Genomic DNA, 27848 nt, shown 5'->3' with positions numbered 1-27848 from the left:
ACCCCTAAACCCTAAACACAAAACCCAAAAGCCTAAACCCCAAACCCTAAACCGAAAACCGTAAACCCTATACGGCTATACCCATAACCCTTAACTTAGAACCTCAAAAACTAAACCAAAAACCCTAAGCCACAAATCCTAAACCCTAAACCCTACAACCATTACCCTAAACCCTAAACCCTAAACCCTAAACCCTAAGCCCTATACCCTAATACCAAAACCCTAAACACAAGACCCAAAACCCTAAACCCTAAACCGTTAACAAAAAACCCTCAACCCTAAACCAAAAAACCTGAAGCATAAACGCCGAACCCTAAACCCCAAACATTCAAACCTAAATCATAAACCCTAATCCCACTACCTTAAATCTTAAATACTAAACCCGAAACCCTAATCCATGAAAAAAAAAACCCAAAACCCTAAACCCTAATCCCTAAACCCTAAACTCTAAAGTATAAACACCAAATCGTAAACAACAAACGTTAAACCCTTAACCTTAAACCCTAATCCCTAAACCCTAAACCTTAAGCACTAAAGCCTAAACCCTAACCCCTAAATCCTAAACCCAAAACCCTAAACCATAAACCCTAAAACCCTAATCCCTAAATCCAAAATTGTAAACCCTAACCGCTAAACCCTAAACACAAAACCTTAAAGCCTAAACCCCAAACCCTAAACCCTAAACCATAAATCCTAAACCCTTAACCCTAAACTTAAAACCTTAAAAACTAAAACACAAAACCCTAAACTTCAAGACCTCAACCCTAAACCCTACACCCATTACCCTAAACCCTACACCTAATCCCTGAACCCTAAACCCTAAAGCCTAAACCTTAAGGGCTAAACCCTAAACCCTACACCATATACCCTTAAAACCTAAACCGTAAAACAGAAACGCTAAACCCCAAACCCAAAACCCTAAAACTTAAACCCTAAACCCTAGTCAAAAAACACAAACCCTTAACCCTGAAGCATATATCCCAAAACCTCAACCCTAAATGCAAAACCCAAAACCCTAAATCCAAAACCCCAAGGATCAAACCCTTAATCCTAAGCCCGGAACCGTAAACCCAAAACCCAAAGCCCTTAACCCCAAACCCCAAATCCTAAACCCTAAACCCTAAAACCTAAACCGTAAACCCTAAACCCTAAACCCTAAGCCCAAAACCATAAACAATAAATCCTAAACCCCAAACCCTCAACCCTATATACCCTTACCCTAAACCCTAATACCTAAACATTCAAAACCTTACTCTAAACCCTAAAGCCTAGAGAACTATACCCTAACCCCAAACCCCAAAATATAACACCCAGACCCTAAACCCTAAACCCTAAAGCCTAAACCCTAAAGCCTATACACTAAACCCTCAACCCAAATCCCTTAACCCAAACCCTAATCCCTAAAACCCTAAACCCTACATCCTTATTCCTTAAACCTATACCCCTCACCCTAAAACCAAAACCAAAATCACCTATAGCCCAAAACCTAAATCCTAAACATAAAATCCGAAAACCTAAACCCGACACTCAAAATCCTAAAGCACAAAACACTGGACCCTAAACCCCAAATATTAAACCCTAAACCATAAACATTGATCCCTATACCATAAATCTGAAACTCTAAACCCGAAATCCTAATTCCTTAAACCAAAACTCTAAACCCTAAACCCTAATCCCTAGACCCTAAACCCTATAGCGTAAACACCAAACCTTAAAACCCCAAACGTTAAAGCCATAACCGTAAACCCTAATCCATAAACCCCAAACCTTAAGCACTAAACCCGAAACCCTAACCACTCAAACCTAAACCCTAAACCCTAAACCCGAAAACACTAATCCCTAATCCCTAAACCCTACACCATAAATCCGAACCCCTAAACCCTAAACACAAAACCATAAAGCCTAAACACCAAACCCAAAACCCTAAACAGTAAACCCTAAACCCTTAACCCTTAATTTAAAACCTTAAAAGCTAAACCCAAAACCCTAAACCTCAAAACCTAAACGCTAAACCCTGCACCCTTTAACCTAAACCCTAACCTAATCCCTAAACCCTAAACCCAAAACCTTAAACACTAAAACCCTAAACCTTAAAACCTAAACCCTAAACCCTAAACCCTAAACCCTAAAAACTTAACTCGAAAACTTAATCGCTAAACCCTAAACACTAAACCCTAAACCATAAACCCTAAAACCAAAATCCTAAATTCTACATGCTAAACCCTAAACCGAAAAACCATAACCCTTAAAACCTAAACCCTAAACCATAAACGCTAAACCCGAAACCCAAAATCCTCAAGTCTAAACCATAAACCCTAATCCCAAAACCCGAACCCTAAACCCTAAACCCAAAATCCTAAACCCCAACATTAAACCCTTAATCAAAAATCCTGAACACTAAACCCAAATCCCAAAGCTTTAAACCCCAAACGCCAAATCCTAAACCCTAAACCCGCAAACATAAACCCTAAACCATAAACCATAAGCCCAAAACCATAAACCCTAAATCAAAAACCCCAAACCGTTAACCCTATATACCCTATAAGCTAAACCCTAAACCCTAAACCTAGAACCCAAAACCCTAATACCTAAACATTAAAAACCTTACACTATACCCTATAGCCTAAGGACCACTACCCTAACCCTATACCCTAAACCACTATCCCTAAAACCTAAACACCAAAATATAACACCTACACCCTAAACCCTAAACCCTAAACCCTAAACACTAAACCCTATACCCTAAACCCTCAACCCTAATCCCTACCCCCCGAACCCTAATCCCCAAAATCCAAAACCCAAAACCGTTATTCCTAAAACCTAAACCCTTCACCCTAAAACCTAAACCGTAAAGCCCTATACCATAAAACCTAAACTCTAAACGCAAAACCCAAAACCCTAAACCCTAAACAATAAACCCCAAACCCTAAACACCAAACCTTAAACCCTAAACCATATATCCCGATCCCTATACCCTAAACATTAGACCCTAAATCCGAAATCCTAACCCCTGAAACCAAAACCCTAAACCCTAAAAATGAAACCCGAAACCCAAAACTTTAAACACTATAGCAAAAGCACCAAACCCTAAACCCCTAACCATAATCCCTAGACCCTAAACCCTAATCCCTAAACCCAAAGCCATAAACACTAAACACGAAACCATAATCCCTAAAACGTAAACACTAAATCCTAAACCCTAGGCCCTGAAACCTTAATCCCTAAACCTAAACCCTAAACCCTAAACCCTAAATCCTATACCCTAAAACCCTAATCCCTAAACCCTAGACTGTAAACCCTAACCCCTAAACCGAAACACAAAACCCTAATGCCTAAACCCCAAACCGTAAACCTTAAACCCATAAACCTAAACATAAAACCTTAAAACTAAACCCTAAACCCTAAACCTCAAAACCTCAACCCTAAACCCTACACCCATTACCCTAAACCCTAACCTAATCCCTAAACAAAAAACCCTAAACCATTAACGCTAAACCCTAAACCTTAAAACCTAAACCCTAAACCCTAAACTCTATACTCTAAAAACTAAACTAGAAAACCCTAATCACTAAACCCTAAACACTATACCCAAAACTATAAACCCTAAAACAAAAATCCTAAAATCTACACGTTAAACCCTAAACCCAAAAGCAATAACCCGTAAAACCTAAACCCTAAAATATAAACCCTGAACACAAAATCCCTAACCCTAAAGCCTAACCCAAAAATCCTAATCCCTAAACGCGAAACAATAAACTTCAAATCCTAAACCCAAAACCCTACACCCTATATCCTAAAACCTAACCTAATCCCTAAACCCTGAACTGTAAACCTCAAATGCTAAACCCTAAACCTTAAAACATAAACCCTAAACCCCACACCTTATTCATCAAAGGCTAAACTCTAAAACCCGATTCGCTAAACCCTACACTCTAAACCCTAAACCCTAAACCCTAAAACCAAAATCCTAAAACCTACACAACTAAACGCTAAACCCAAAAACCATAACCCTAAAAACCGAAACCCTTAACCATAAACCCTAAAACCCTAAACCCTAAACCCAAAATCCTAATCCCTAAACCATAAACTCTAAACCCGAAAGCTTATACCCCGAAACCTAAGCCCTAAATGCTAAACCCAAAACCCTAAACCTAAAATCGTAAACCCCAAATCCTTATTCCTAAACCCTGAACCTGAAACCCAAAATCCCCTAAACCCCAAACACCAAATTCTAAGCCTAAACACTAAACCCTAAACCCTAAACCCCAAACCCTAAACCCAAAACCATAAACCTTAAATCCTAAACCCCAAACCCTTAACCCTATAAACCCTATATCCAAGACCCTAAACCCTAAACCCTAAAGCCAAAACCTAGAAACCTAAGCCCTAATACCTAAACATTAAACTTCTAACTCGAAACCCTAAAGCGTAAATAACTATACCTAACCCTATACCCTAAACCACTACCCCAAAACCCTAAATCCCAAAATATAATAACTAAACACTGAAACCTAAACCCTTAACCCTAAAGCCTATACCATAAACCCTCAATACTAATCCCTACAGCCCAAACCCTAAACCCTAAACCCTTATCCCTAAACCCTAAACCATAAACCCAAAACCCTAAACCATAAACTGTTAACCCAAAACCCTAACCCTAAACCCAAAACCCTAGACCATAAACCCCGAACCCTAAACCCCCAACATTAAACCCTAAACCATAAACCATAAACCTTAATCTCTATACCCTAAATCTTAAACACTAAACACAAAATCCTAATCCCTGAAACCCTAAACCCTAAACCCTAAACCCCAATCCCTAAACCCTAAACCCTAATCCCTAAACCCTAAACCCAAAAGCATAAACACCAAACTGTAAACCCCAAACCATAAACCCTTAACCCTAAAACCTAATCCCTAAACCCTAAACCTTAAACACAAAACACGAAACCCTGACCCCAAAAACGTAAACCCGAAACACTAAACCCTAGACCCTAAAACACAAAACCCTAAAGCCTAAACCCCAAACCCTAAACTCTAAACCGTAAACCCTAACCCTTAACCCTAAACTTAAAACCTTAAAAACTAAACCCTAAACCCTAAAACCAAAACCCTAAACCATAAACACTAAACTGAAAACCCTAAACCATGATCCCTAAACCCTTAACATTAAATACTAAACCCTAAACCTTAAACCCTAAACCCTAAAACCGATACCTTGAAACCGAAACAATAAACCCTACACACTATACCCTAAACCCTACACCCTGTACCCTAAACCCGAAACCAAAAGAACCTAATCCCTAAACCTTAAACTGTAAACCATAAACCCAAAACCCAAAACCCTAATCCCTAAATCCATAACCAGAAACCCAAACCCTTAAACCTAAACCCTAAACATTGAACCCTAAACCGAAAACTCACAAACCAAAATCGTAAAACCTACACCCGAAACCCAAAACCCTAAAATATTAATCCTTAAACCCAAAGCCCCAAACACTAAACCCTAAACCATAAACCCTAAACCCTAATACCCTAAACCCTAAGCCTAAACCGTAAACCAAAAACACAAAACACTAAACCGCAAACCCTAACCCATAAACCCTAAACCTTAAAACCAAAACCCGAAACACTAAATCCTAAAACCCAAACCCAAAACCCTAAATAGCAAACCCTAAACACTAGTCCCTAAACCCTAAACCATAAATACTAAACCCTCAAATTCAAACCTTAAACCCTAAACCTCAAAACCTAAAACCAAGACCATACACCCTTTACCTAAAATCCTAACCTAGTCCCTAAACCCTGAACCCTAAACCTTAACTGCAAAACCCAAAACTTTAAAACCTAAACAAACCCTACACCTTATATGCTAAAAATTAACTCTAAACCCCAAATCGTTAAACCCTTAACACTAAACCCTAAACCCTAAAACCAAAATCCTAAAACCTACTCGCCAAACCGTAAACCAAAAAACCATGACCTTTAAACCGAAACCCTAAACCATAAACCCTAAACCCTAAACCCTAAACCCAAAACCCTAATGCTTATACCCCAAAACCTAAACACTAAGTGCTAAACCCAAAANTTATCACTAAACCCTAAACCCTAAACCCTAAACCCTAAACCCTAAACCCTAAACCCTAAACCCTAAACCCTAAACCCTAAACCCTAAACCCTAAACCCTAAACCCTAAACCCTAAACCCTAAACCCTAAACCCTAAACCCTAAACCCTAAACCCTAAACCCCCTAAACCCTAAACCCTAAACCCTAAACCCTAAACCCTAACCCTAGACCCTAGACCCTAGACCCTAGACCCTAACCCTAGACCCTAGACCCTAAAAACCCTAAACCCTAAAAACCCTAAAAACCCTAAACCCTAGACCCTAAACCCTGAACCCTAAACCCTGAACCCTGAACCCTGAACCCTGAACCCTGAACCCTGAACCCTGAACCCTGAACCCTGAACCCTGAACCCTAACCCTAAAAAAACCCTAAAACCCTAAACCCAAAACCCAAGACCCTATAACCCTAAAAACCCTAAACCTTAAAAACCCTTAAACCCTTAAACCCTAAACCCTAAATCTGATGGGACAAAATCTCATCCGTTTCTTTTTTCAAGACTTGGATCGTAATACAGATATCTATTTAGTGGAATATGGGACAAGATGTGGCTTCACTTCCCCCTAACACAAAAGAAAGAGCCGTTATGTATGCGTAAACATGATAATCCTACCCTCCATGCTCCAATCAATTTCATTTTGGGAAATTACTATCACTTCCCTACACTTAGTTTATATTTACTAGAACTCTCTTGCCCTTAATTTTTGAGAAATTTTCATCCAACTCCCCTTATGTTTGCCTTTATTACATCCTCCCTTCGAGTTTTGTTTATTACATTTAAATCCATAAAACCTAATGTCATGAAACTAGTGTTTGTTTTGAATTTGAAAAATTGCCCCTAATCAATCATTTAAACCCAACTTTAAATTCCTATTATACCCCTTCTTACTTTTATAAAACTAAAACCCATAAAATCATACCCAACAGAAAGAGAAGAGAAGGAGCTTACCTTGTCCGGCGAAGTGAAGGAAAGTTTGGGGCGAAAGTGAGTTATTGTAAGAGCTATACTTCACAAGTTTGTTTTCATGGGATTAGGACTTAACCTAGACCAATTTCTGAGAATTTAGGGCACAAGCTTTATTGGAATAGGTTTTCATTATGAACTCATCGTCGACTCCTTATCTTCTATCTCTGTACTAGTTAGGAGAATGAGAAATTGGACACGACTACAGAAACATCTGAACATATTTGAAGGAATTTGTTGCATGACAAACAAGATATGGAGGAAAAATCATGGCTACCATTTTTTCTTTTCTTTTCTTTTCTTTTTCAAAGGGGAACAAAGGGATCAAATACAAACATGGGTTCTAATGATAAGATGTAAAAGCATATCGCATTTTCCATAAAAGGGAGCATTTCCTTCTTGGCTCCATAAAATTTTATCTAAAAGCTTCAATACTTAATGGAGAATCTTAACATTCAAAGACCCCCCCCCAAAAACCAATCGATGTCACTAAACAGAGGAGAAAAGGAACAATTGCAAAAGAATTTTTTTTTAGAATGAATAACAGGAAAGGGGCTAGTGGCAAAGAAAGAATAAGAATATATTTAGAATGCAACTATTAATCTAAAGTAAGCTTTTTTTATTCCCAAGTGTTGCTAAAAACAAATCATGGAATCGTTAATCTAATTGTATCATGTGCTAAAGGCTGTCTCTTCGCCTTGGATCTCGCCTACAACAACCCTTTCACCACCTTCGCCTTCAACGTCGAGAAGAATCCTTGCATTCTCTCCAAACTCGTCAGTCGTCGGTTTCCGTGAAAAGAGACGATGAAGTTGAAGAGGTAGCAATAACCAGGGGTTAAGACAAGTTTAGGGTCAAATATGTTCAAAGGGTAAAAAGGTCATTGACTTAAGATGTTTTAGGTATAGATATCATAAGGGTAAAATCATCTTTTCTATTTTAAGAACTAACACCTCTCTCACAGTGTTAGGTTTGGTTGGTTTAAATGTGATAAATGAAACTCAATGAGGGATGATGTAATAAAGGAAAAAGTGAGGGGAGGTGGGCGTAAATTTCCCTTAACTTTTTTTCTGATTCTCCCCTACGTTTAAACTTTTACCTCTTCTTCTCTCCTGATCTTTCTAAATACCCATATTGCCCCTCCTTTTGACTTGGTAACTGCTTCTCAAAGTCTCTTCCCCTTCTTCTTCTGCTACATGTAAAGGCAACCTCCCCCACCCCGCTTTCCTCCTTCCCCAACTCCCTCACCTTACCCCTACCCTGCAATCGCCCCACCCCCTTGGCTGAGCTTGACATCAACAACAAGATCCACCAACTTCACATGCTCCTTATCGTTGAGGGATGTGGGTAGGGATATGGAATTGGGGGCACCCATTGTTCTTGTGAACATGCGAGAACTCAAAATGGACCATGGTGGGGAGGAGAGTGTATTAGACTTTGTTGGGCATGTAGAGAGCCTGACGTTGGGGCCGAAGTAACACTCAGAGGATGGGTGCATGGTACATATGAGAGGGAGGTCATCGTTGTAACAATCGAGGGTGGGATGTATAAGATTGGAATTTTGTAGTGATATAATTAGCTAAGCTTTTTTTTACGTCAGACTTGAAATATTGACTTAGATTTTCTTCATAAGTTCACTAGCCTGTAATTTTCTTCACTTAGATTTTGCAAGTCAAATTTGTATCATCAAATGCGATAATACAAGTGAAGTAATTAAAATTGTCTTCTTATTCATTTCCCCTTAGCCTTTGGTCTTCATATGAGGAGAACCTGGATGGTCTCTCTAAGTTCATGTGTTGTGATTGCAGAGTTATGCAATCTATCCTTTCTCCCTTGCACGACTAATAGGAGTACCTAATGACCTTCAAAATTTTCTTGATGGTATTTCCTCAAATATTGTTATTCTTTGGACTTTGTTATGAATTTTTTATTGTGGCGATTAGTTTTAGGTGGAATTCATTCTATTTCCAATGGAAAAACCCCAAAAAATATGGGAATGGGGGTGGGGAGGAAATATCTATGCATTTAGAGTTACCGGATTCTGTTTTTTAGCACTTTAAGACTTCCAATTGGGTCAGAGAAGCAAAATTGCTAAATAATCCACAACTTCATCATGGGCAAGGTACAAAAAAGTGTCTCCCATTTGAAGCATTCATTGTGTTGACAGAGGCTGCAAAGCAACTTGGAGTACATGCTCTGGAAGAAATCATTGACGTGAGATCTCCTTACCCACATCCCTCTAACAACAAGGAGTAGTCATAGTTGGTGGATCCCATTGTTGATGTCAACCTCAGCCAAGTGGGTGGAGCTAGCAGTTGTAGGGTTTAGGGTTTTAGGTGAGGAAGTTGGGGAGGGTGGAAAGTGGTGTAGGCCATGTTGCCTTTACATGTTGCAGAAGAAGAAGAGGAAGAGAGACTTTGAGAACCAGTTACCAAGTCAAAAGGAGGGGTAGTATGGGCATTTAGAAAGAGTAGGGGTGAAAGAGATGTAACAATCTAAAAGTAGGGGAGTATCAGAAAAAAGTTAATGATAGGGGAGTTTTAGTAAACATAGGCTAAGTGTAGATGAGTGATACTAAATGCCCCAACAACTATTTATCAACATGATCGACGTCATGTTAGCACATGTCACTATCAAGTAAAAGAGAGAAAGAAGGGGAGTTGGAGGAGGACAAGGAATAGAATAAGAGAGGGAGGAGTGCAGGGCCAAGGGGTGCGGTTGTAGGGGAGGGGAGGGGAGGGAAATTGCAGGAAGAGAGAGAGAGAGAGAGAGTTGTCTGGGTGGGAAAGAACAAGACAAGGCACGGACTTGAGTTCCATGTCATCTAAGCGTACCGGTAGGGGTGTCAAAACCTAGCCCAAACCGATAAAACCAACCAAAACCGACCAATAAAACCCGGACGAAACCAAACCAATCCTTATTGGATTGGTTTTGGACTGAGGTATGTTGGGACCGGCTAAAAATCGGTCCATACCGAACCGACCAATAACCAAACCGAAACCAAAACGAATGAAACCAATAAAAAAATAAATGATTATGAGATTATAAATTGGTGAATTGACTATCCATTTTTTACAATATTAGTGAGAAAATTTTTTATTGCAAGAGGAATTGTTACAAATCATTGATTATTAGGTTATAAATAGAGAAATTGATTTTTAAATTGTAATAATGCTTCCATTGATTTCCTTGTTCACTATACAAAACTAGTTGGATAATTAAATGAATGATTGGACAATAGGGTTCATTTTGTGATATCAATATTAGTTGTCTTCTTAGTAATTTGTTATCTATTGGTTTCAATATTAATTATCTTTCCCATACAACGATAAACCATGATTTAATCATAAATTTTAAGTCTTTTTTTTTTCATCAAATCTTGTCACTATAAGTTATAAATGTAAGATTTCATTATGGTTCAACCCCAATAATAAATCGATCTAAGCCGATATTAACCTAATATTGAAAAACCAAAATAAACCGAAACCAAACCGGACCAAAACTGAAACCGACTAAAAACCAAAGTTCCTTAACGGCTTGGTTTTGGTCTCCCTCATTCCTAGACTGAAACTGATTCAACCAAACCAAAACCAAATCGAACCGACCAATTGACACCCCTACGTACCGGTGTGCTTATTCGTCGAAGGTCGTTGACAATTTGGATTCGGCCATGTGCCTGATGTTGGTCTTCTTCTTCAATAAGGGGAAGGAGGAGGAGCGAGGGGGGACCCGAGGGTTATAAGGGAAGAGGGGTGGGGGAGGGTCATACACAAAGACTCTGGAAACCCTTTTTTTTCTTTTTCTTTTTTTAAAACCGAGAACAATTCCTCAAAGTCTCTTACAGTCAACATATACACTGGCATTGATCCCAAAGTCACATAAATTTATAATAAAATTGGCTCCATATATTCTCACTTTTATGATCATTGCTAAGCTAGTGTGTGGCCTGTTTTTTGGTTTCCTAGCCTGTTTCTTTCCTAAGGCTGGATTATTTTGTCTCTAGCCTGTCGAGCTAGCTTCTATTGGGTAGGGCCTTTGCCCTTGTTTAGACGGCTTACCCTTAGTCTGTTATATCTATTTTTTGTTTATTTTTAATATATTTTCCATTCACACAAAACAATGTGGCCTATCTTGCCACATCAACATAAGAAAAATAATTAGAAAATGTGGCCTATCTTGCCACATCAACATAAGACCTATAATTAGGACTCAACATGAGAGTCTAAGTTGGAATGTAATAAAGGTTCATAATTGGATTATGACTCTGCTTATCTCTCCTTGATGAAACGGAAATAGGAATGAGAGTATGGCCTTGCAGTACACATATGCTAAGATTATCCATCAGTTCTTAAGCTTGAGAAATGATACTAAAAGGTTCAAAAACCCATTACCAAGAATCAGAGTAACATCAGTGGCAGGTTTACTTCATCCTAACACAGAGGAGTATATCTGTAATACCCTACTTCTTAAACCCGGTCTGATTACACGGTTGACCCGGTTTAACCATGCAGGACCCGAACCGGAGAGAGTTAAGGTGGGTTCCTTATGGACCATGATGGCAAGAGTGACCTTAAACACCGGCTAGCCCAACAAGTTCGAGCCAGTGCCAGAGGAGACGGGTGTACCCAAGCCATGTACATGCACATATCATAAGGCCATGTACGGATAAAGCAAGTATGTAGCCGTATCTTTAGGCGCATACGTATATTACATCTTATGCCAAGAGTGAGTTTCGTGCCGAGGGCCGAACTCTGTCAAAATCCCACTTGTTGGGCAAGTTTTTGCCCTCAGGTGGGCAGTCATAGGTGGGCGCATCCACCCACCTAAGTGACCCACCCATGTGATTACTTAGTTATTTTAGGAAGTATAAATAGCATTTATGCTTTCCTTTTTCTTTTCTCATTTATGACACTCGGACGTTTGGTGAGAAGAGTAAAAAGGAGAGAGAAAAGAAGGGAAAGAAGAGGAGAAGAGAAGGAAGAGGAAGAAGAGATGGATTTCAGCGGCGCCAAGGCTTGATCTTCCCATTCCGACGCCGGAAGAGTGATCTCCAACGCTAGATCTACGTTTAGAGGTGAGCAAAGGCTGGGTTCCTTAAGCTTTCACCATACCCAAGTAAAAACCCTTGATTTGGGTAGGGTTTCATGAGGTCTTGTAAATCCCCCTTGAGATGATGAATCTAAGGTTTAATAAATGGTTTATGTGTTGATTTTGAAGGATTTGAAGAAGGGTTTCCACGGTTGCAAGAGCATTGGTGATTGGAAGTGATTTTGGGGGTTTTGAAGGAGTTCTTGAGCAAAGAAGGTAAGATGGCTTTCCATTCCTTAAATCTAACCTAGATCTAGGTTAGAACCATCTTATGAGACCTTGAATGTGTGAAGAATGGGTTTGGAAAAGTCTCATTTGAATCCCCAAAGGTTAGGGGAAGTTTAGGAAAAATAGCATTTTTCTGCCAAGATCGATGGGCCAAACTGGTGGGCCATTTGGCCCGTCTGAGAGGGCAGGACCCTCAGGCCCAATCGACGGGCCCAACCGATGGGCCACCCTGCCCGCCGATCTTAGCAGGACCCTCAGGCCCAACTGACTGGCCAGACCGATGGGCCGACCGGTGGGTCTGACTGGTGGGTCAGACAGGTGGGCTGTCCGACCCACCCGAGAGGCTCCCAACGTGATTTTTGCATCCGATTGGACCCAAAATGGATGTGCGACCTTCGTTTAGGATTCTAAACATGATTTTGTCCTTGGATCTTGTTAATTGTGAACCCAAAGTGGTGAAATACTAACCCCATTCACTTATGTTAGGTTCACCAAAGCGTACGCTTCTCGCACTAGATCTCACCCGTACCGAGCGTGAGTCCTTATACACTACAAGTAAGTGGAGAGAGGACGTTTGGCCTTGTTTCAAGGCATTGGTTGGCATTCATTTAATTATATCTAGACTAGCCATGTCATCATGAAAATGTTATGTAGATTAGTCATCCTCACATTGTTATGCCATGGGTGCTGTGCTTATTTTCTAAATGCCAGGTGATGATATGCTTATGTGATGAATGTTGACATCATTGTGCATGATGCATTAATAGACTAGATGCTGTAGTCGGCTTGGAAACGAGTACATTGGTGGCCTGTGATATGGGACGCGATGGTACTATGCAATCGTACTATTGTCATATAGGAGCATGCGGTTTAGGATTATCATCTTCCCGTGCTACGACCCTTCCCAACAGGGGTTAAGGTGTTGGGTTACCATTTGGGGGGAAGCGGTGGTCGTGGTTGTCGTGTCAATCGTACTGTTTTTAAATTTCTGGAGTCAGCACCTTTAATTTCAGTCATTTACTTTATGTTGAGAGCCGGTGGTCGGCATGTTTTATTTTTTCGAGTACTCACGGTGGGCATTCTCCGACAACCCTATGGGCGTATCGCGGGATGGAGTTCGCCGCTCGTACCCGGAATATACGCGCACTGTGGTTGTAGTGCCACTAAACCAAAGACTTAGTAATGTTGCTTAGGTGGATGTGATTGAAAATGTAATGCATAGCATATAGTGCATATGGTTGTGATTTATTGTGTGGACTGCTATGTGGTTCATCTTTCCACTTACTGAGCTAGTGAGCTCATCCCATGTGTGTACCTCTTTTAGATGATTTTGCAGGTCATCCATCTGAAGAGCATGGGTCGGGTCCCATAGTTGAGTTCCCTGAAGAGGATTGGTGGGTCCCTGAGGAGTTAGAGCACGGCACGGATTGCTCGTGCGAGGGCTGTGCTGCGGGACCGCAGTTATGATACCGAACTGAGCTCTAACCTTGATGCCGAGATGAGTTCTACCCTTTGATACTGAGCTGAGCTCTACATTGATACCGAGCTGAGCTGTACTATCTGATTTTTTATGATTCCTTTTGAGTACTTGATATGTAAATTGTATTTTTTTTGTGTAAATATCATGCCTTCGGGCCCACATGTACTTAACTATTATATTACAATTTGGGCATCAAGTATTATGGGAATATTCACAGGTAAACCAAGTCTTCCGCTGAACTGATGAGCACTATTCTTAGTTGTGTGTATGCTGTGGTGGAATACTGTATCAGATGATCCTGGCAGGTTTGGGTTAACCGGTGTTAACTCGGTCACTAGCCCGATTCTGTGTGGACGGGGTGTGACAATATCTCTATCTATCAATTACTTTTCCATTGTGCATTCAATGAGGTTATTATCTCGTATTATGGTTTATTCTGGTATCATAGCCTATTTACTTGCTATGCTGCTCTCTTTTGGTTCTGAAATCTAGTTTTAGACGGGCTTTTGGCCAAAAGCTAGTGGCTAAGCACTCATACCTCCCACCTTCTTGGATGTGAGAATGTGATCACGCCTCTGTGCTTCTTCACTTTGACAGGTTTTCACTTTAGTGGAGATCCCATCATTTTCATCCCCTGACTTTTGAGAGAGAGGCAGCGCGCACACTGTCATTGCTAGGCTATGTTCTCGAATCCCCAATCTGGGTGCCTTATGTAGGTGTCCCTCTGGTTAGCATGAGGCACCATAGTGATAGACAATACTTCAACTAAGAAGACAGAAGATCAGTAGGCTCGCTTATGAGGACAGTGGGATTCACTGACCTCTCTTTGGGAAAAGAATGATATGTATCCAATGGTCTTAATCGACTGAAAGTAGCCACCCAGATCAGGGCTTAAGACCCATAAATAAAAATAAAGAAATGACTTCATCCGAACCAATCTAAACATTAGTTAAGATTCGTGTCGAGTTGTCATTGGATAAATATGTTACGCACCTCGGTCCACTAGGTAAAAACTCAACCCTAGGTATTTATATGTTATGAATGGGACAGTTACGTATAAACATACTAAATATATACATCTAATGTACCAACTCAATTAAAAAAATATGGCCAAAATATATTAAAAAAAAATGGGAGGAATCAAATCGTCATACCAATGTCCAGCTAGCCCTGCATAGTTAGAATACTAAATTAAAAGTAAGCACGTTAAAATAACATGGAATAGACATAGCAAAACCCTAGACTAGCATACAAACAAGTGCATACAATATATAAGGCAAAAGGAAAGAAAAAAAGATGATGAAATCGACATAATTCTATCCAATTGCACTACATAGTTAATATACAGAATGTGAAGCATACATACTAATATCATAATTAAAATCATAGTGAAACCCTAATCTGTCATACATACACGATGGAGATTACACAAATGCCATTCAACATATAAACATCATATCATGAGATCCAAGCATGGTGAATTTGAAAAAAAAAATCACGAGGACATGGGGATAGGTATCATGCCAATCATGAAATGTCATACAAACATGCCATATAACACATGGAAGTCATAAATAAAGAAAATTATAGAAATACCCCTAACATACATGCCATAACATACAAGTATGAGAATCATATAAAATATAACATGTTTGGCTAACCCATTGGTTATAACTTGATTGCACTAATTGTATCATGCATTGTATTTCAAAGTGAAATCAAATGACGAAGGTGCTCCATATTGTGCCTCAAACCTCAAGAAGGTGGGGCACATCATTGCTAAGCACTCTAAGATCATATGATAACAACTTTCTACATAAGATTGTCGAAGAAATCAGGCGATGAGGATGCTCACTGTTGTGCTTGAACACCCGGGAAGTGGGTTACATTATGACAATTGATACACTACTTGTTCACACACTCGCAACACATATTTGCTCAGCGTCATGGCTAGCGATTAGACCCCATCTATAGTCATGAGTAATCTATGATGCAACCACACCCCTTGATATTATACTAATAGATATATGAAAAGAACCATGTACCTTTGATTCACTTTGTACACGCAAGTGATAGGTATATCGGTTCTGTTAAATGAAGTTGTTATTGAGCATATTATTCAACCTAAAGATAATGAGAATGAAAAAACATATTTAAACATGAGTAGGAATACCGACAATTTCTTTTTATTACCATGGTTACCTCCAAGATTGTGAGGTTAATGATGGAATAGAGGAAGATCAAACATCATTCTAATGAGCCATGAACTGTCAGGATTCCATTTTGTGGCTCAAAGCCATAATGAAAGAAATTGATTCCATGGTAAAGATCCACTGTGGGGGTGTAAATAGGTTTATAAAACCAAAATGGATCCCACTAGTAACATAGAGAGATACAAGGATTGACTTGTGGCAAAAGAATTTAATAAACAAGAAGATTATGAAAACCATTTCACTAGTTTCAAGTAAAGATTTTATTTTGTAGAATCGTTATAGCTCTTTTAGCTCATTTGGAACTTAAGCTACATAAGATTGATGTCAAAATGGTATTCTTGAAAGGTGACCTTATGGAGGAGGTATATGTGGAACAACCAGAAGAGTTTTCATTGGAAAATGGAGATCAATTGCTTATAAGCTCAAAAGGACCATATCTGGGTTGAAACGAGCTTCTTAGTTGTGATATCTATAGTTTGATGCCATGATTACTTCCTTTGTTTTTATGGAGAATTGTGTTGAACAATGTATCTATATATAAGCCAAAGAAAGTTGTTTCATCATTTTGTTATTATATGTGGATGACATACTCTTAGCTCGCAATGACCTAGGATTGTTGCATGAGACGAAATAGTTTCTGACATGTAACTTCGATGTGAAAGATATGAGGGAAGCCTACTATATTCTAGGCATAGAAATTCATTGGACAAGTCTAACAAGACCTTAAGATTGTCCCAAAAGGGTACATAAAAAAGGGGCATGTGTTTTCCGTCTGAGAGCTCCACCTATGCCCAGACATAGGGGCGCACAACCCCAGAAGAGGTATGGTGGTCATTTCCCCCTTTGTCTATGGCGTAATGGAGCTCTTTGACAAAAAACTATCCCATAAAAATTTTGGGATGAAAATGTGATACCCTACTTTCTAAATCCGGTCTAATTACCCAGTTGGTTCAGTTTGGCCTTGCAGAACCTAAACCCAAGTGAGCCAAGGTGAGTACCTTATGGAACATGATGGCAAGAGTAACCCTGAACTCAGGTTGGCCAGATGAGTTGGAGTCAGTGCCTATTGAAGTCTGACACCAGATTAGTGACTCTCATCTCGAGATCTACGATTTGAGGTGAGTAAAGATTGTATTTCTTAAACCCTCATGAAACCCTAAGTGAAATCCCATGATTTGGATGAAGAAATTGTAAGATTTGACAAGCATATTGATCTATTGAGCTAGAGAGAAGATTTCAGGTCGACCCACGGTGCTTTCCCTAAGGTGGGATGGATAATGGAAGTGAACAGCAGAATCCCAATTCCGATTGGTGGGTACTTGAAAGTGGATAGACTCACCAATCGCTGGTTGTCCTACCAATCTGACCCATCAGGTTCTGATTGGGCCCAAGTTTGTCGGGTAACCTCCTATGGTGATTCTAAACACGTTGGGATCATCATACTCCGTTGATTGTGAACCCAAAATGTAGTTATACTAAACTTGACCTCTTTTATGATAGGTTGTACTAGAAATTTGCATCATCGCACGCTAGATCTTCCTCGTACCAAGGGTGATTATTGTACATAATTAGGTAAGTGGGAAGAGGACATTGACTTTATTTTTTGAGTGTTTTTACATTATTTCATTATTTATGTAGACTAGCCATGTCATCATTTCATTATTGTGTGTAGATTAGTCATTCAAGAATGCCATTTGCATGCATTGATGTGTGCATTATGAAATTTGTTTATAACTTGACATGTTGATATCTTTAATTGTTAAATGTTAATTCTTGCTTTGATGTTATGAGATGAATGACTTTAAATTATTGAATATGATGCATTGTTAGACTAGATGCCGTAGTCTGCTTGAAAACGAATGCATTGGTCACCCGTGGAATGAGACGCGGTGGCACTATGTAGTCGTACTATCTCATATAGGAGTATGCGGTTAGGAATGGCATATCCCTGTGCTACGACCCTTCCCAACAAGGGTTTAGGTGTTGGATATATCACTGGGGGGAAGCCCGAGGTTGTGTACCAACGGTGGTGGTTAGAAGTACGTCCAATCGATCACTAGGATGGTCAGTAACTTTGGTGATATAATAAGAGAGCCAATCGTACTGCTTTCAAATTTAATGCAGGGCAAGACCCATTTTACTTTTCAGTACCCACGGCTGGCCTTCTCCAACAACCTTATGGGCGTATCGTGGGATGGAGTTCACGACTCGTACCCGGGGTATACGCACACTATGGTTGTGAGTAGCACATGACCTATGACTTAAATGTGATGTTTAGGTGATTTAAAATAATAAAAATGGACTTACATACATATAGGTACATTTGTATTGCGAATGATTGCTTGGTCTTTCTTTTCACTTACTGGGTTAGTGAGCTCATCCCACGTGCACGCCATTTTTAGATGATCTTGCAAGTTACCTAGTTGAAGAGTTAGAGCCGAGACCCACTATGAAGTTTTCAGTTGAAGACTGGTGGGTCCCAGAAGATTTTGGGCATGGAGCCAAGTACCCCTGCTAGAGTTGTGTTATGGGATAGTAACATTGAATACCAACCTGGGATTCTTTTTTATTATTTTACAATATTATCCCTTTCATATTTTGGATGTTTAAATTGTATTTCTTGTGTATATATGACACCTACGGGCCCACACGTAAATGTAAAATAACCCCGAACCACGAACCCTGAACCCCAAACCATAAACCCTGAACCCTGAACCCCAAACCTTGAACCCTGAACCCTAAACCCCGAACCCCAAACCCCAAACCCCAAACCCCAAACCCCAAACCCCAAACCCCAAACCCTAAAACCCTAAAACCCCAAACCCTAAAACCCTGAACCCTAGAACCCTAGAACCCTAGAACCCTAGAACCCTAAAGCCCTAAGCCCTAAGCCCTAAGCCCTACGGGCTTAAAACCCCAAACCCCAAACCCCAAACCCCGAACCCCAAACCCCGAACCCCGAAGCCCGAACCCTAAACCCCAAACACCAAACCCCAAACCCCAACCCCGAAAGCCGAAACCCCAAACCGCGAAACCCCAAACCCCAAACCCTAAACCCTAAACCCTAAAACCCTAAAACCCTAAGACCCTAAACCCTAAATCCTTGTGTGCATTGCTTGTTCTTGTTTTTCCGTTATCTTCTACATCATTTTAGTATTGCGTTTCTACGGTATTATGGAAGAGACATAGCTTTTGGTAGAACCCATTGGAGGTGACACTTCTTCCCTTATATATAGTTAAGACAATTCCTACTTCAAATAGGTTTTTTGGTTTTCTCTATTATTGTTTGATTTTATTCTTTTGAACTATTGAGCCTAGCCTTACTCTCCCAAATGATTATAGTCTATGTACAATCAAACAAAGATCAGTGATTGTTTTTTCTTAGAGATAAAACGCAAGAATCCCCAATTGTATTAATGTTGAGGGCGTATCTATCTTTCATATGACTCAACCTGTTTGGTTTGTTGATTTCAACAATCTATGCCGATCTTCTTTATCAATTCATCTTGCTTCAACCAAGGAGTGCATCTCAACAATATATCGATCATGTAATTCTCAACATCGGGTACCTATTCTATCAAAAAACATAGAGATAACACCTCCTTAAGATTCTGGTACGATATTGACAGTCAAGATGAAAAATCATAAAGCAAGGGGTTAATTACTTCGACTTCCAGTGTTATGGCTGACACGCAAAAGTTTCAAAAATTTACTTGCATAAAAGTAATACCATCGGCGTTAAGCACTTTAACGACGGAATCAAACAAAAATCTTCTCTTTTTTTTTTTTTTTTTTTTTTTTTTTTTTGCTAACGACGAGTATCCAGGCCTTCAGCCTGACTAGTCCCACGAGCCCATACTGACCCCACAACTGCATAGATCGGATCATACTAGGATTGAATGAGAACCATTCAACATTCACTAAAAGCAATGAAGAGCACTAAACACCCCGTGTGAATGGTCCAAGGTATGCCTAGTGGGAATCGAACTTAGGATGTCCGAGGGATCAACCAGACTCAACCAATTTCCATTTTAACAAAAAATAAACTTTCAACTCTAGCAACCATGGAGGTAGACCCCAAAGATCCCAATTTAAATAAACCTTGAGAGGCTTTCCTTACCAGCAGCAAGTCCAACAACGCCTTTAGTGAAGCTGTTCAAAGGAAGTAGCTGAACCTATATCGGCGACTTATTAAACTTTGAGCTATCGAGAGCTAGAGAAGAGAGTAGATGCAATGGGAAGTCATGAAATCACCAAGTTGTTGCTTCGAGCACAACATATCTTTTTCCATCACGAAATCCACCCAAAAAAGGCCACACAAAGCCGTGGCAATTCAACGAACACCTGTAGAGAGTTGGATTTGGTTCGTCTCCAATTCCCTACCAATTCTACTTAATCTAACGACACCTCTGTCCTCCAACAGATCCAACGGTTCCTATTGAAACCTGACACTTAAAACCACTTAATCGTTTTTGCAAAACCAAAACCAGAAACCGTATCCCTCTTTTGCCATACTCACGCCAAAACCCAAAACCGTCTCTCCCCAAAACACTCTCCCACTCTTTCCAGATGCACCCAAGAACTGCTCCTCTGAATTGTAAATTACTCCAAAGCCCTCTTCCTGAGAGAGAGAGAGAGGAAGAATTGAATAAGCTTAAAGCTACCATAAGCAATGGAAGCAGTGAAGTTTTCTCTAGGTACAATCTAAATCAAAACCAGTCAGAGTTATATATCTATACTTGATCCGCCCAATCAACAGCAAAACCCATGAAGGAGGAGATGGAGGTAAAGCTTTGGAACCAAAAACTCAAAAAAGGACCATAAAAAATGGCAGAAACAAAAAAGAAGAGAAAATGATCATCTCTTGTTTCAGTTTCCATCGTCACTGGTATCTGTGAAAATGGAGCTAATCCTGGAATCCAGTCTTCTCCCAGATGACGCTTCTGACTCTACTCAAGTCCCTGCCCTTGAGAGTTCTTCCAATCCCTTCATGCACAGACAAAGAAGAAACACCATTCCTAGCTGATTGCTTAGCTATGAACTCGTAAGGAGGACCCTGCCTTCTTCACCATTCTCATCGTCGTCATCATAGCTGATTGCTTAGCTATGAACTCGTGGGTTTTGGGTTTGGTTTTGCAAAAAGGTTAAGTGGTTTTAGGTGTCAGGTTTCTATGATATATCATAGGAACCGTTGGAGGACTGATGTCGTTAGATTAAGTGGAATTGGTAGGGTTCCATAAAGAAGATAAAAATTTTCCTCAGCCCCAACACCAAGAGGGTTAGAATGAAACCTAAGAGGGTTAAGTTTTCTCAGCCCCAACATTCTACTCCATCCAAGAACATAACCTAAAAGAACCGTAGCCCCCATTGGGAAAAGCCCAGGATCTACAAGAAGCCCTTTGTGAGGGAGTAGAATGGAACCTTGTGGCCCCAATTCATTTTCCCTCGACCTTTCGTCTCAACCCCTTTACTTTTCTCGTTGATCTGCAATGGTTGTGAATGAGAGTCACCCAGTCGAAGGTCAAAGGATAGCTCTGACTGACTATGGTTCCTATCATGGTCATGATCACGAGCTCTGTAGAGTAAGGATGGTGATGAGCTCGAGTCTTCCTTCTTCGGTTATGACCCGGTCTATTGCTAATCACCTCCTTCAATTCAAAACTTCTACACAAGATAAAAACCCCATCCCCAAGGAACCCAGAGAGTAAAGCCAAGACAAGCAAAGGATAACCAACTCGGGACCAGACCAAGAGAAAAGGAAAAAACATAGGCTAGAGAATAAGGTGACAAACACTACTGAAAGGGTGAAGAAATCTAAGATAGTCGTCCGGAACTAAAGAGGAAGAATCAAATAAATCCCTAACTAGCACAAGAGATGCAAGAAGCCCATTTGATGCAAAGACATGCCCACTTCAGACTAAGGATGTGAATTTGAAACTGATATCGTTTACTAAAACCGAACCGAATCATTATACCGGAATCATAAAATCGATTAGTAAATGGTTCAGTTATGGTTTGAATTTCAGGCCGATTTGCTAAAGGGGTTGAAACCGATCCAAGCCATTTAACCCATGGTTTCAAACCAAATCAAAACCGTGAAAATCGAACCATTTAAACTATCAAAACAGATCTGATTAACCTTATTTAAAGATTGCAAAATATCATTAATATCTCATTTGATTCAAAGATTGAGCGCCACAAGCTGGCAAGTAATTCTAGATGTAGCTTGCTCATTATTTGGAATGCCGATTAAATTAATCTAATGCACTAAGTAAAATGCATACTGATAAAAATGCAATTTTTATTTATACCATGACATATTAAATATATATTTTCTAATATTATAACACATTATTTGGAAGGGGGGATGAGACTATTTCCTATCAAAATATTTTCTTTTGTTTAGTTGTTTGTTTGTTTTTACTAAACATAATGGTTTGCATTTCACATTATCAAGATTGAATCGTTTATCACCAAAAACAAATTTTTATAAACATGCGAATAAACTAGCAAATCAATTGCTGACCGTTTAAAAACCGTATAGAATAAACCTAAACCAAAACTGAAACCGCTTAAAATCGTGAAATTGAAACCATTTAAAAACCGAAACCATTTACTACATGGTTACTGTTTTAGAAAGTACAATCAGTTACTGTTTTAGAAAGTACAACCGTTTAATAAATGATGCGGTTATGGTTTCAGCCAAAATATATGGGAACCGTACCTAACTGAACCGATTAACACCCTTACTTCATACGCGAAGCTAAGGGAAGAAAAACATTTTTTCTTTTTCTGTCTATTCTACCAAGCGCCGCTGAATACACCGGGCGCTTGAATATACTGGGCGCTAGTCAAGCCAATAGCCATCTACTTCTACGCACATGCATACCAAAACACAGGGTTAAAAGAAGAAAAAAATGCTACACCACAGAAGAAAAGGTTGATGCCCCTCCACTGACGTAAAAACCCTGACAAGCGACAGTGAATTAGCCGCTCGGGCCCAAAGAATGTAAGATAACAAGAACAGCAAACCAGTATGGTTTCTAAGCCGCGTTGGGCTAATGGAGAGAGCACAAGCGAATAGACTACACGAAGGGAATGGCACATAAGAGGGATGAGAGAGAGAATGCTATTGCTCAAGACGTTGCGCTAATCTTTTGGCCTTTATTTATTTATGTATGTCCAGCAACCATTCCTATCATATGCGTGAAAGACTGGCGTGGTAATCACGACAATTCGATAGGAATAAAGAACTAAGGAGACCAGCTTTTGCACCGATACTGTCCCTCCACCAAATTCTAGAGACTGCAATTATTATTACGACACTTAATGGAGGAACAACTAGAGACCAGTCACAAAATGCAATGAAAAGACTAGTTGTTACACGGCATCCAGAGACGGAACACCAACTAATACCAGATCATGCCAAATTTTCCGCAGGTTGTGATTGGTAAGTCCGGCGCCTCAGTTGAGATTCACGATTAGGCTGTTGTAGGAATATTCTTGTAGGGTCATTTGGATCAACATACCTGCACAGTTCAACCGATCATGTTTTGAGGGTGCACGCATGGGTTATTATGAACAACAAAAGAAAACAAGCATGCAACTCACGCATGTCTCATCATTTCGTCAACTGGTGTTTGAGCCGCTTGTAGGGGATCCACTCGAGGAACCTCAGAACCAGACTGAGAAATGTGTTGATTATATTGTCTCACAGAAGCAATCAAGTTGAAAAACAGTGGAACAAAGGTTCCGCAGCCCCCTTCCTTAAAATAGATCTTGAAAGAATGAGTGGAATAGAGGGCTCTATGCTGGTCCTCTGGCACAACCTGAAATTATTGTCATTGAGACTAATACGATCAGGTTCCAAAATTATAATTAACATATAATTTCTCCTACTCACATACCGGCTCCACAAGTCCTGATATATTGTTGCAGAAGAATATAGGCTGGTTAAATTTTTCAACATGCACATGAAGCTGCAAAGAAGGAAGAGCAAGGAGTTCAATGGAGCTGCTTATATAAATGGCGTTAAATACACACTCATTAGATAACCTTCCAAATGAATGGCACCAATAATAGTAGAAAATAAAGCTTGCTTCCAAAATTACACTACCTCGTCATCTAGACATTATGAGGCATTTAAAAGTGGCCCTATATTTGGGAGAGATGAGAGGTACAAATGCCAAAAGCTACCGAGGACAACAGCATAAAAAGGCTTTAAATGATTTTAGTGATTGAAAAGGCAAGAGCAGACTGTTCCAACCTAAGAATATTTTTTCAGTAAAATGCGTTTCTGCCCATGGGCCCATGGAAAGCAAAGAAAGAACTGAAATAACACTTCCCTCCATAAAAAAACAACGAAATACAAAATTGCAGTAAATAATTATTATTACTAACCAAATAAAACTAAAACATTCATACGATAGGGACATTACTCCCATCGTCAGTATAGTCCCAAGTCCAATACCACCAAACACATGAATGGGTCCAATGGGGGTTCACGACACTTATTAGGACTACAATTTAACAACCACCCCCACCCCCCCCAAGGTGGAGCATACAAATCTTCCATGCCCAGCTTGGAGCAACACTTCGGAAAGCATAACCAAAGAGCAATTTGGTAAATAAATCAGCTAACTGATCTGCAAACAAAATGAATGGAGTAACAACCAGCTTCTTCAATACTGCATACCTCAAGTGGCTGTTAACCTCAATATGTTTAGTCCATTCATAAAACACCGGATTGCTGGCAATGTAGATAGCCACTTGATTATCACAACACATCTTCGTAGGTTGAGTAATTAGAAAACCCAACTCTTAAAGAAGAGATTTAATGTAGGACTAGATTTGAAAACCAGTCCCGAAACTGCAGAATATTATAAACCAAAGAACAACCAAATAACCACCCAATAATAGACAGCAACAACAGTCCAAAATAATCAGTCAACAGTCCTTACACAAACCAGAATTATCAGATCCACAATCAGGAATTTCAGGAAGCAGAGTTTGCATCAACAATTAGAAGTTCCAGCAATAGAAATAGAGTAATCGAATAAGTAGGATCAGAATCAAAACATAGCAGAACCAGATAACCAAATCAGAACTCGATTCTGGGACAGCAGGTTCTGAGAACAAGCAATCGATCCTAACAAGTTCAGAATCTTCAATAGCAGATGTTTAAGTGTCAAATAAACAAATCGGAATACAGAATAGCAGGTCCATTCCATCAGGAAAACATAGGCAGCAATAGCAGATAACACAAATCAGGCAATAATTTCTGGGCAGAAATCACCATCGACCAGCACTGAAGAAAACTCAGAAACTGATAAACCCATGGTTTGATCAGTACCAAACCTGGATCGAGTCCCCTTCTTAATGGTCCTAACAGTCGACCAAAATCTCAAAGCAATCGGGTAGCCAGAACTCCAAAATAGACTAGGTCGACAGAATAGGAAATAGAGAGCTTAACCCAGAAATTTCTGCAGAAAAATTCAGATTACTTACCTGTTCTGCTGGAGAAGATAATCCACTAAAGAAAACCAGAAAATAATAGCAACCCACTCGGACTTCTCGCCGCAGAGCGTCGACTGGATCAAACACCAATCCCTAGGCCTTGATCAAACACAAGGAACCACCATTGATACCCAGCGCCAGAGTTATTTTTTATAAATTCAAATCGTCTCTCTATGATGAGAGCTCTCCTTTATTTATAATAATGATGGGGAGGGTTAACAAGTAATAGTAACTCAGAGTTACTAAATCTGAGTTACTAAAAATTGATTACAAGAAGTTACTAAAAACTGGAAATTAGAATCTAATGAAAATAGAAACTAGTCTAAGCAGAAATTAGAAACTAACAATGACTTGAAATTAGAAACTAATTTAGGTACTGAAATTAGAAACTAAATAACTCCATCTAAAAAGGAAACTAGAGAAAAAGGAAACAAATCACTGAATCCCGTATGCAACCTTAGAACCCCTAGTTTATACCCATAAAAGTAACCCAAAACACTCCAAACCACATGGACTGAAGGCCGAACACGTATACAACCCAACCCTAAGCTTATTCCTAATAAAACAAGCCTAATTTGGTGAAGAATCTGCATCAAGATTTCAACCACTTCAACTCAGTTGCAATTTGGGTCATAGCTCTATACTCAACCTCAGCACAGATCTAGCCACCGTTGTTTGCTTCTTACTTTGCCATGTGACAAAGTTGCCACCAATAAATGTGCAAAACATATGGTAGACCTCCGTTCTCCATCACCACCAGCCCAATCAGAATCAGAAAATCCCACCAGATCAGTATTCTAATCAGGACGATAAATAAGCCCCTTTCCTAGATTCAAGATAAATAAGCTTTCCAACTAATCTCTCGTACCAGTGCGTATCATCAAAATTTCACCATCTCTTGTTCATGGTTTAAAGTATCTCCGATACCGATACGATACCCTCCGATACGTATCTTAAATTTAGCCTACCGATACGATACACACCGATATGATACATGGGATTTTTAAAATACTTTCGTATCGATATATATGCTACGATACATACCAATATGCACCGATACACTATTGATACGTATTGGTATGTATTGGTATGTATCGGTGAGTATTGGTATGTATCAATCAGTACGTATCAATGAGTATCAGTACATATCGATGAGTATCGATAAGTATCGATCGGTACGTATTGGTGAGTAACGGTATGTACCGAGACAGTGTGCTACGGTCATATAATGGCCAAGATGGGTATTTTTCAAAAAACACGATTTTTTGAGGGGTTTTTGTTCTAAAATTGCTACCAACCATATTTCTCTCTAATTAAAGTGGAAATCAAGGTTGGGAACAAGGATTTTACATTCATGGGACAACTACAAACCTTGAATTCTTAGTACGATACCCTTAATTTAGTGTTTATACATAATACATGTTATCAATAACTTTTTTTAACAAAATTTTTATGCAAAAGTGTTTAAAAAGGTGTTTCATATCTATTTATATGCGTATCTTTAGCGTATCTCTGATACAATACGATACCCTCCGATACGTATCTTAATTTTGGCCTATCGATACGGCGACCGATATCGATACTTTAATCCTTGCTCTTGTTCCAAACTTCTTATGTGGATCCATAGGAGTATCAACTGATTTAGATGTAACCATCCTAGTCTCAGTCAAGAGATATATCATATATTTGCATTGTGATAGACTAATCGCCTTCTTGCTTCGTATTACTTCGATCCTAAGAAAATAGTTGAGGGAGCCCAAGTCTTTCATTTGAAAATACTAATGTAGATAGGTTTTTACCTTTGCAATCCCGATTCATCATATCAGCAGATATGATAATGTCATCAACATAAACAATTAACACAACTTTAGAACCCCAATCTGACAGCCCGCCTGCTTTAGAAACAGATACAACAGTGTTCTCCACCAAATTTGTGAAAGATCTTTCCTTACCAACGTTATATAGATCTTCAAAATCAGACAATCAAATCTCCTGGAATTAGCCAGATCAAAGCGAGCCCCATAGGGAGGCCAATTTTGAACCCCCCCCCTTAGATGCTGCCACATGGCAGAATCTAGCAAATTTGTTGGTGGGGAGGCTTAAATCCACCATTTAGAGGATCTTGGTTCCTCCACCCTTTTACTATAAGGGTCAAAGCCCTTTAGTTCAACTCACAGGGGATTTATGAGTTGATATGGCTTAAGAGCCTATAGTGTGATCATGGAATTGTTTTGT

General features: G+C 39.6%; 1 protein-coding gene across 1 annotated transcript in view; it reads right to left on the bottom strand.

Moving 5' to 3' along the window:
- Window positions 1–23241: 23241 nt before the first annotated feature.
- Window positions 23242–27848, bottom strand: part of LOC122076528 (UPF0664 stress-induced protein C29B12.11c) — a 35838-nt gene continuing 31231 nt past the window's right edge. Inside the window, exons 3-5 of the mRNA XM_042641862.1 lie at window positions 24005–24076; window positions 23709–23926; window positions 23242–23626 (exon numbers count right to left, since the gene is read on the bottom strand). Coding sequence (XP_042497796.1) covers window positions 23518–23626; window positions 23709–23926; window positions 24005–24076 — 399 coding nt within the window. The 3' untranslated portion in view covers window positions 23242–23517. The remainder of the gene's footprint in view (window positions 23627–23708; window positions 23927–24004; window positions 24077–27848) is intronic.

Source organism: Macadamia integrifolia, chromosome 4 (assembly GCF_013358625.1).
Source record: "Macadamia integrifolia cultivar HAES 741 chromosome 4, SCU_Mint_v3, whole genome shotgun sequence".
In the NCBI taxonomy this organism is placed as follows: Eukaryota; Viridiplantae; Streptophyta; class Magnoliopsida; order Proteales; family Proteaceae; genus Macadamia; species Macadamia integrifolia.
This window is presented reverse-complemented; position numbering and strand designations above follow the sequence as displayed.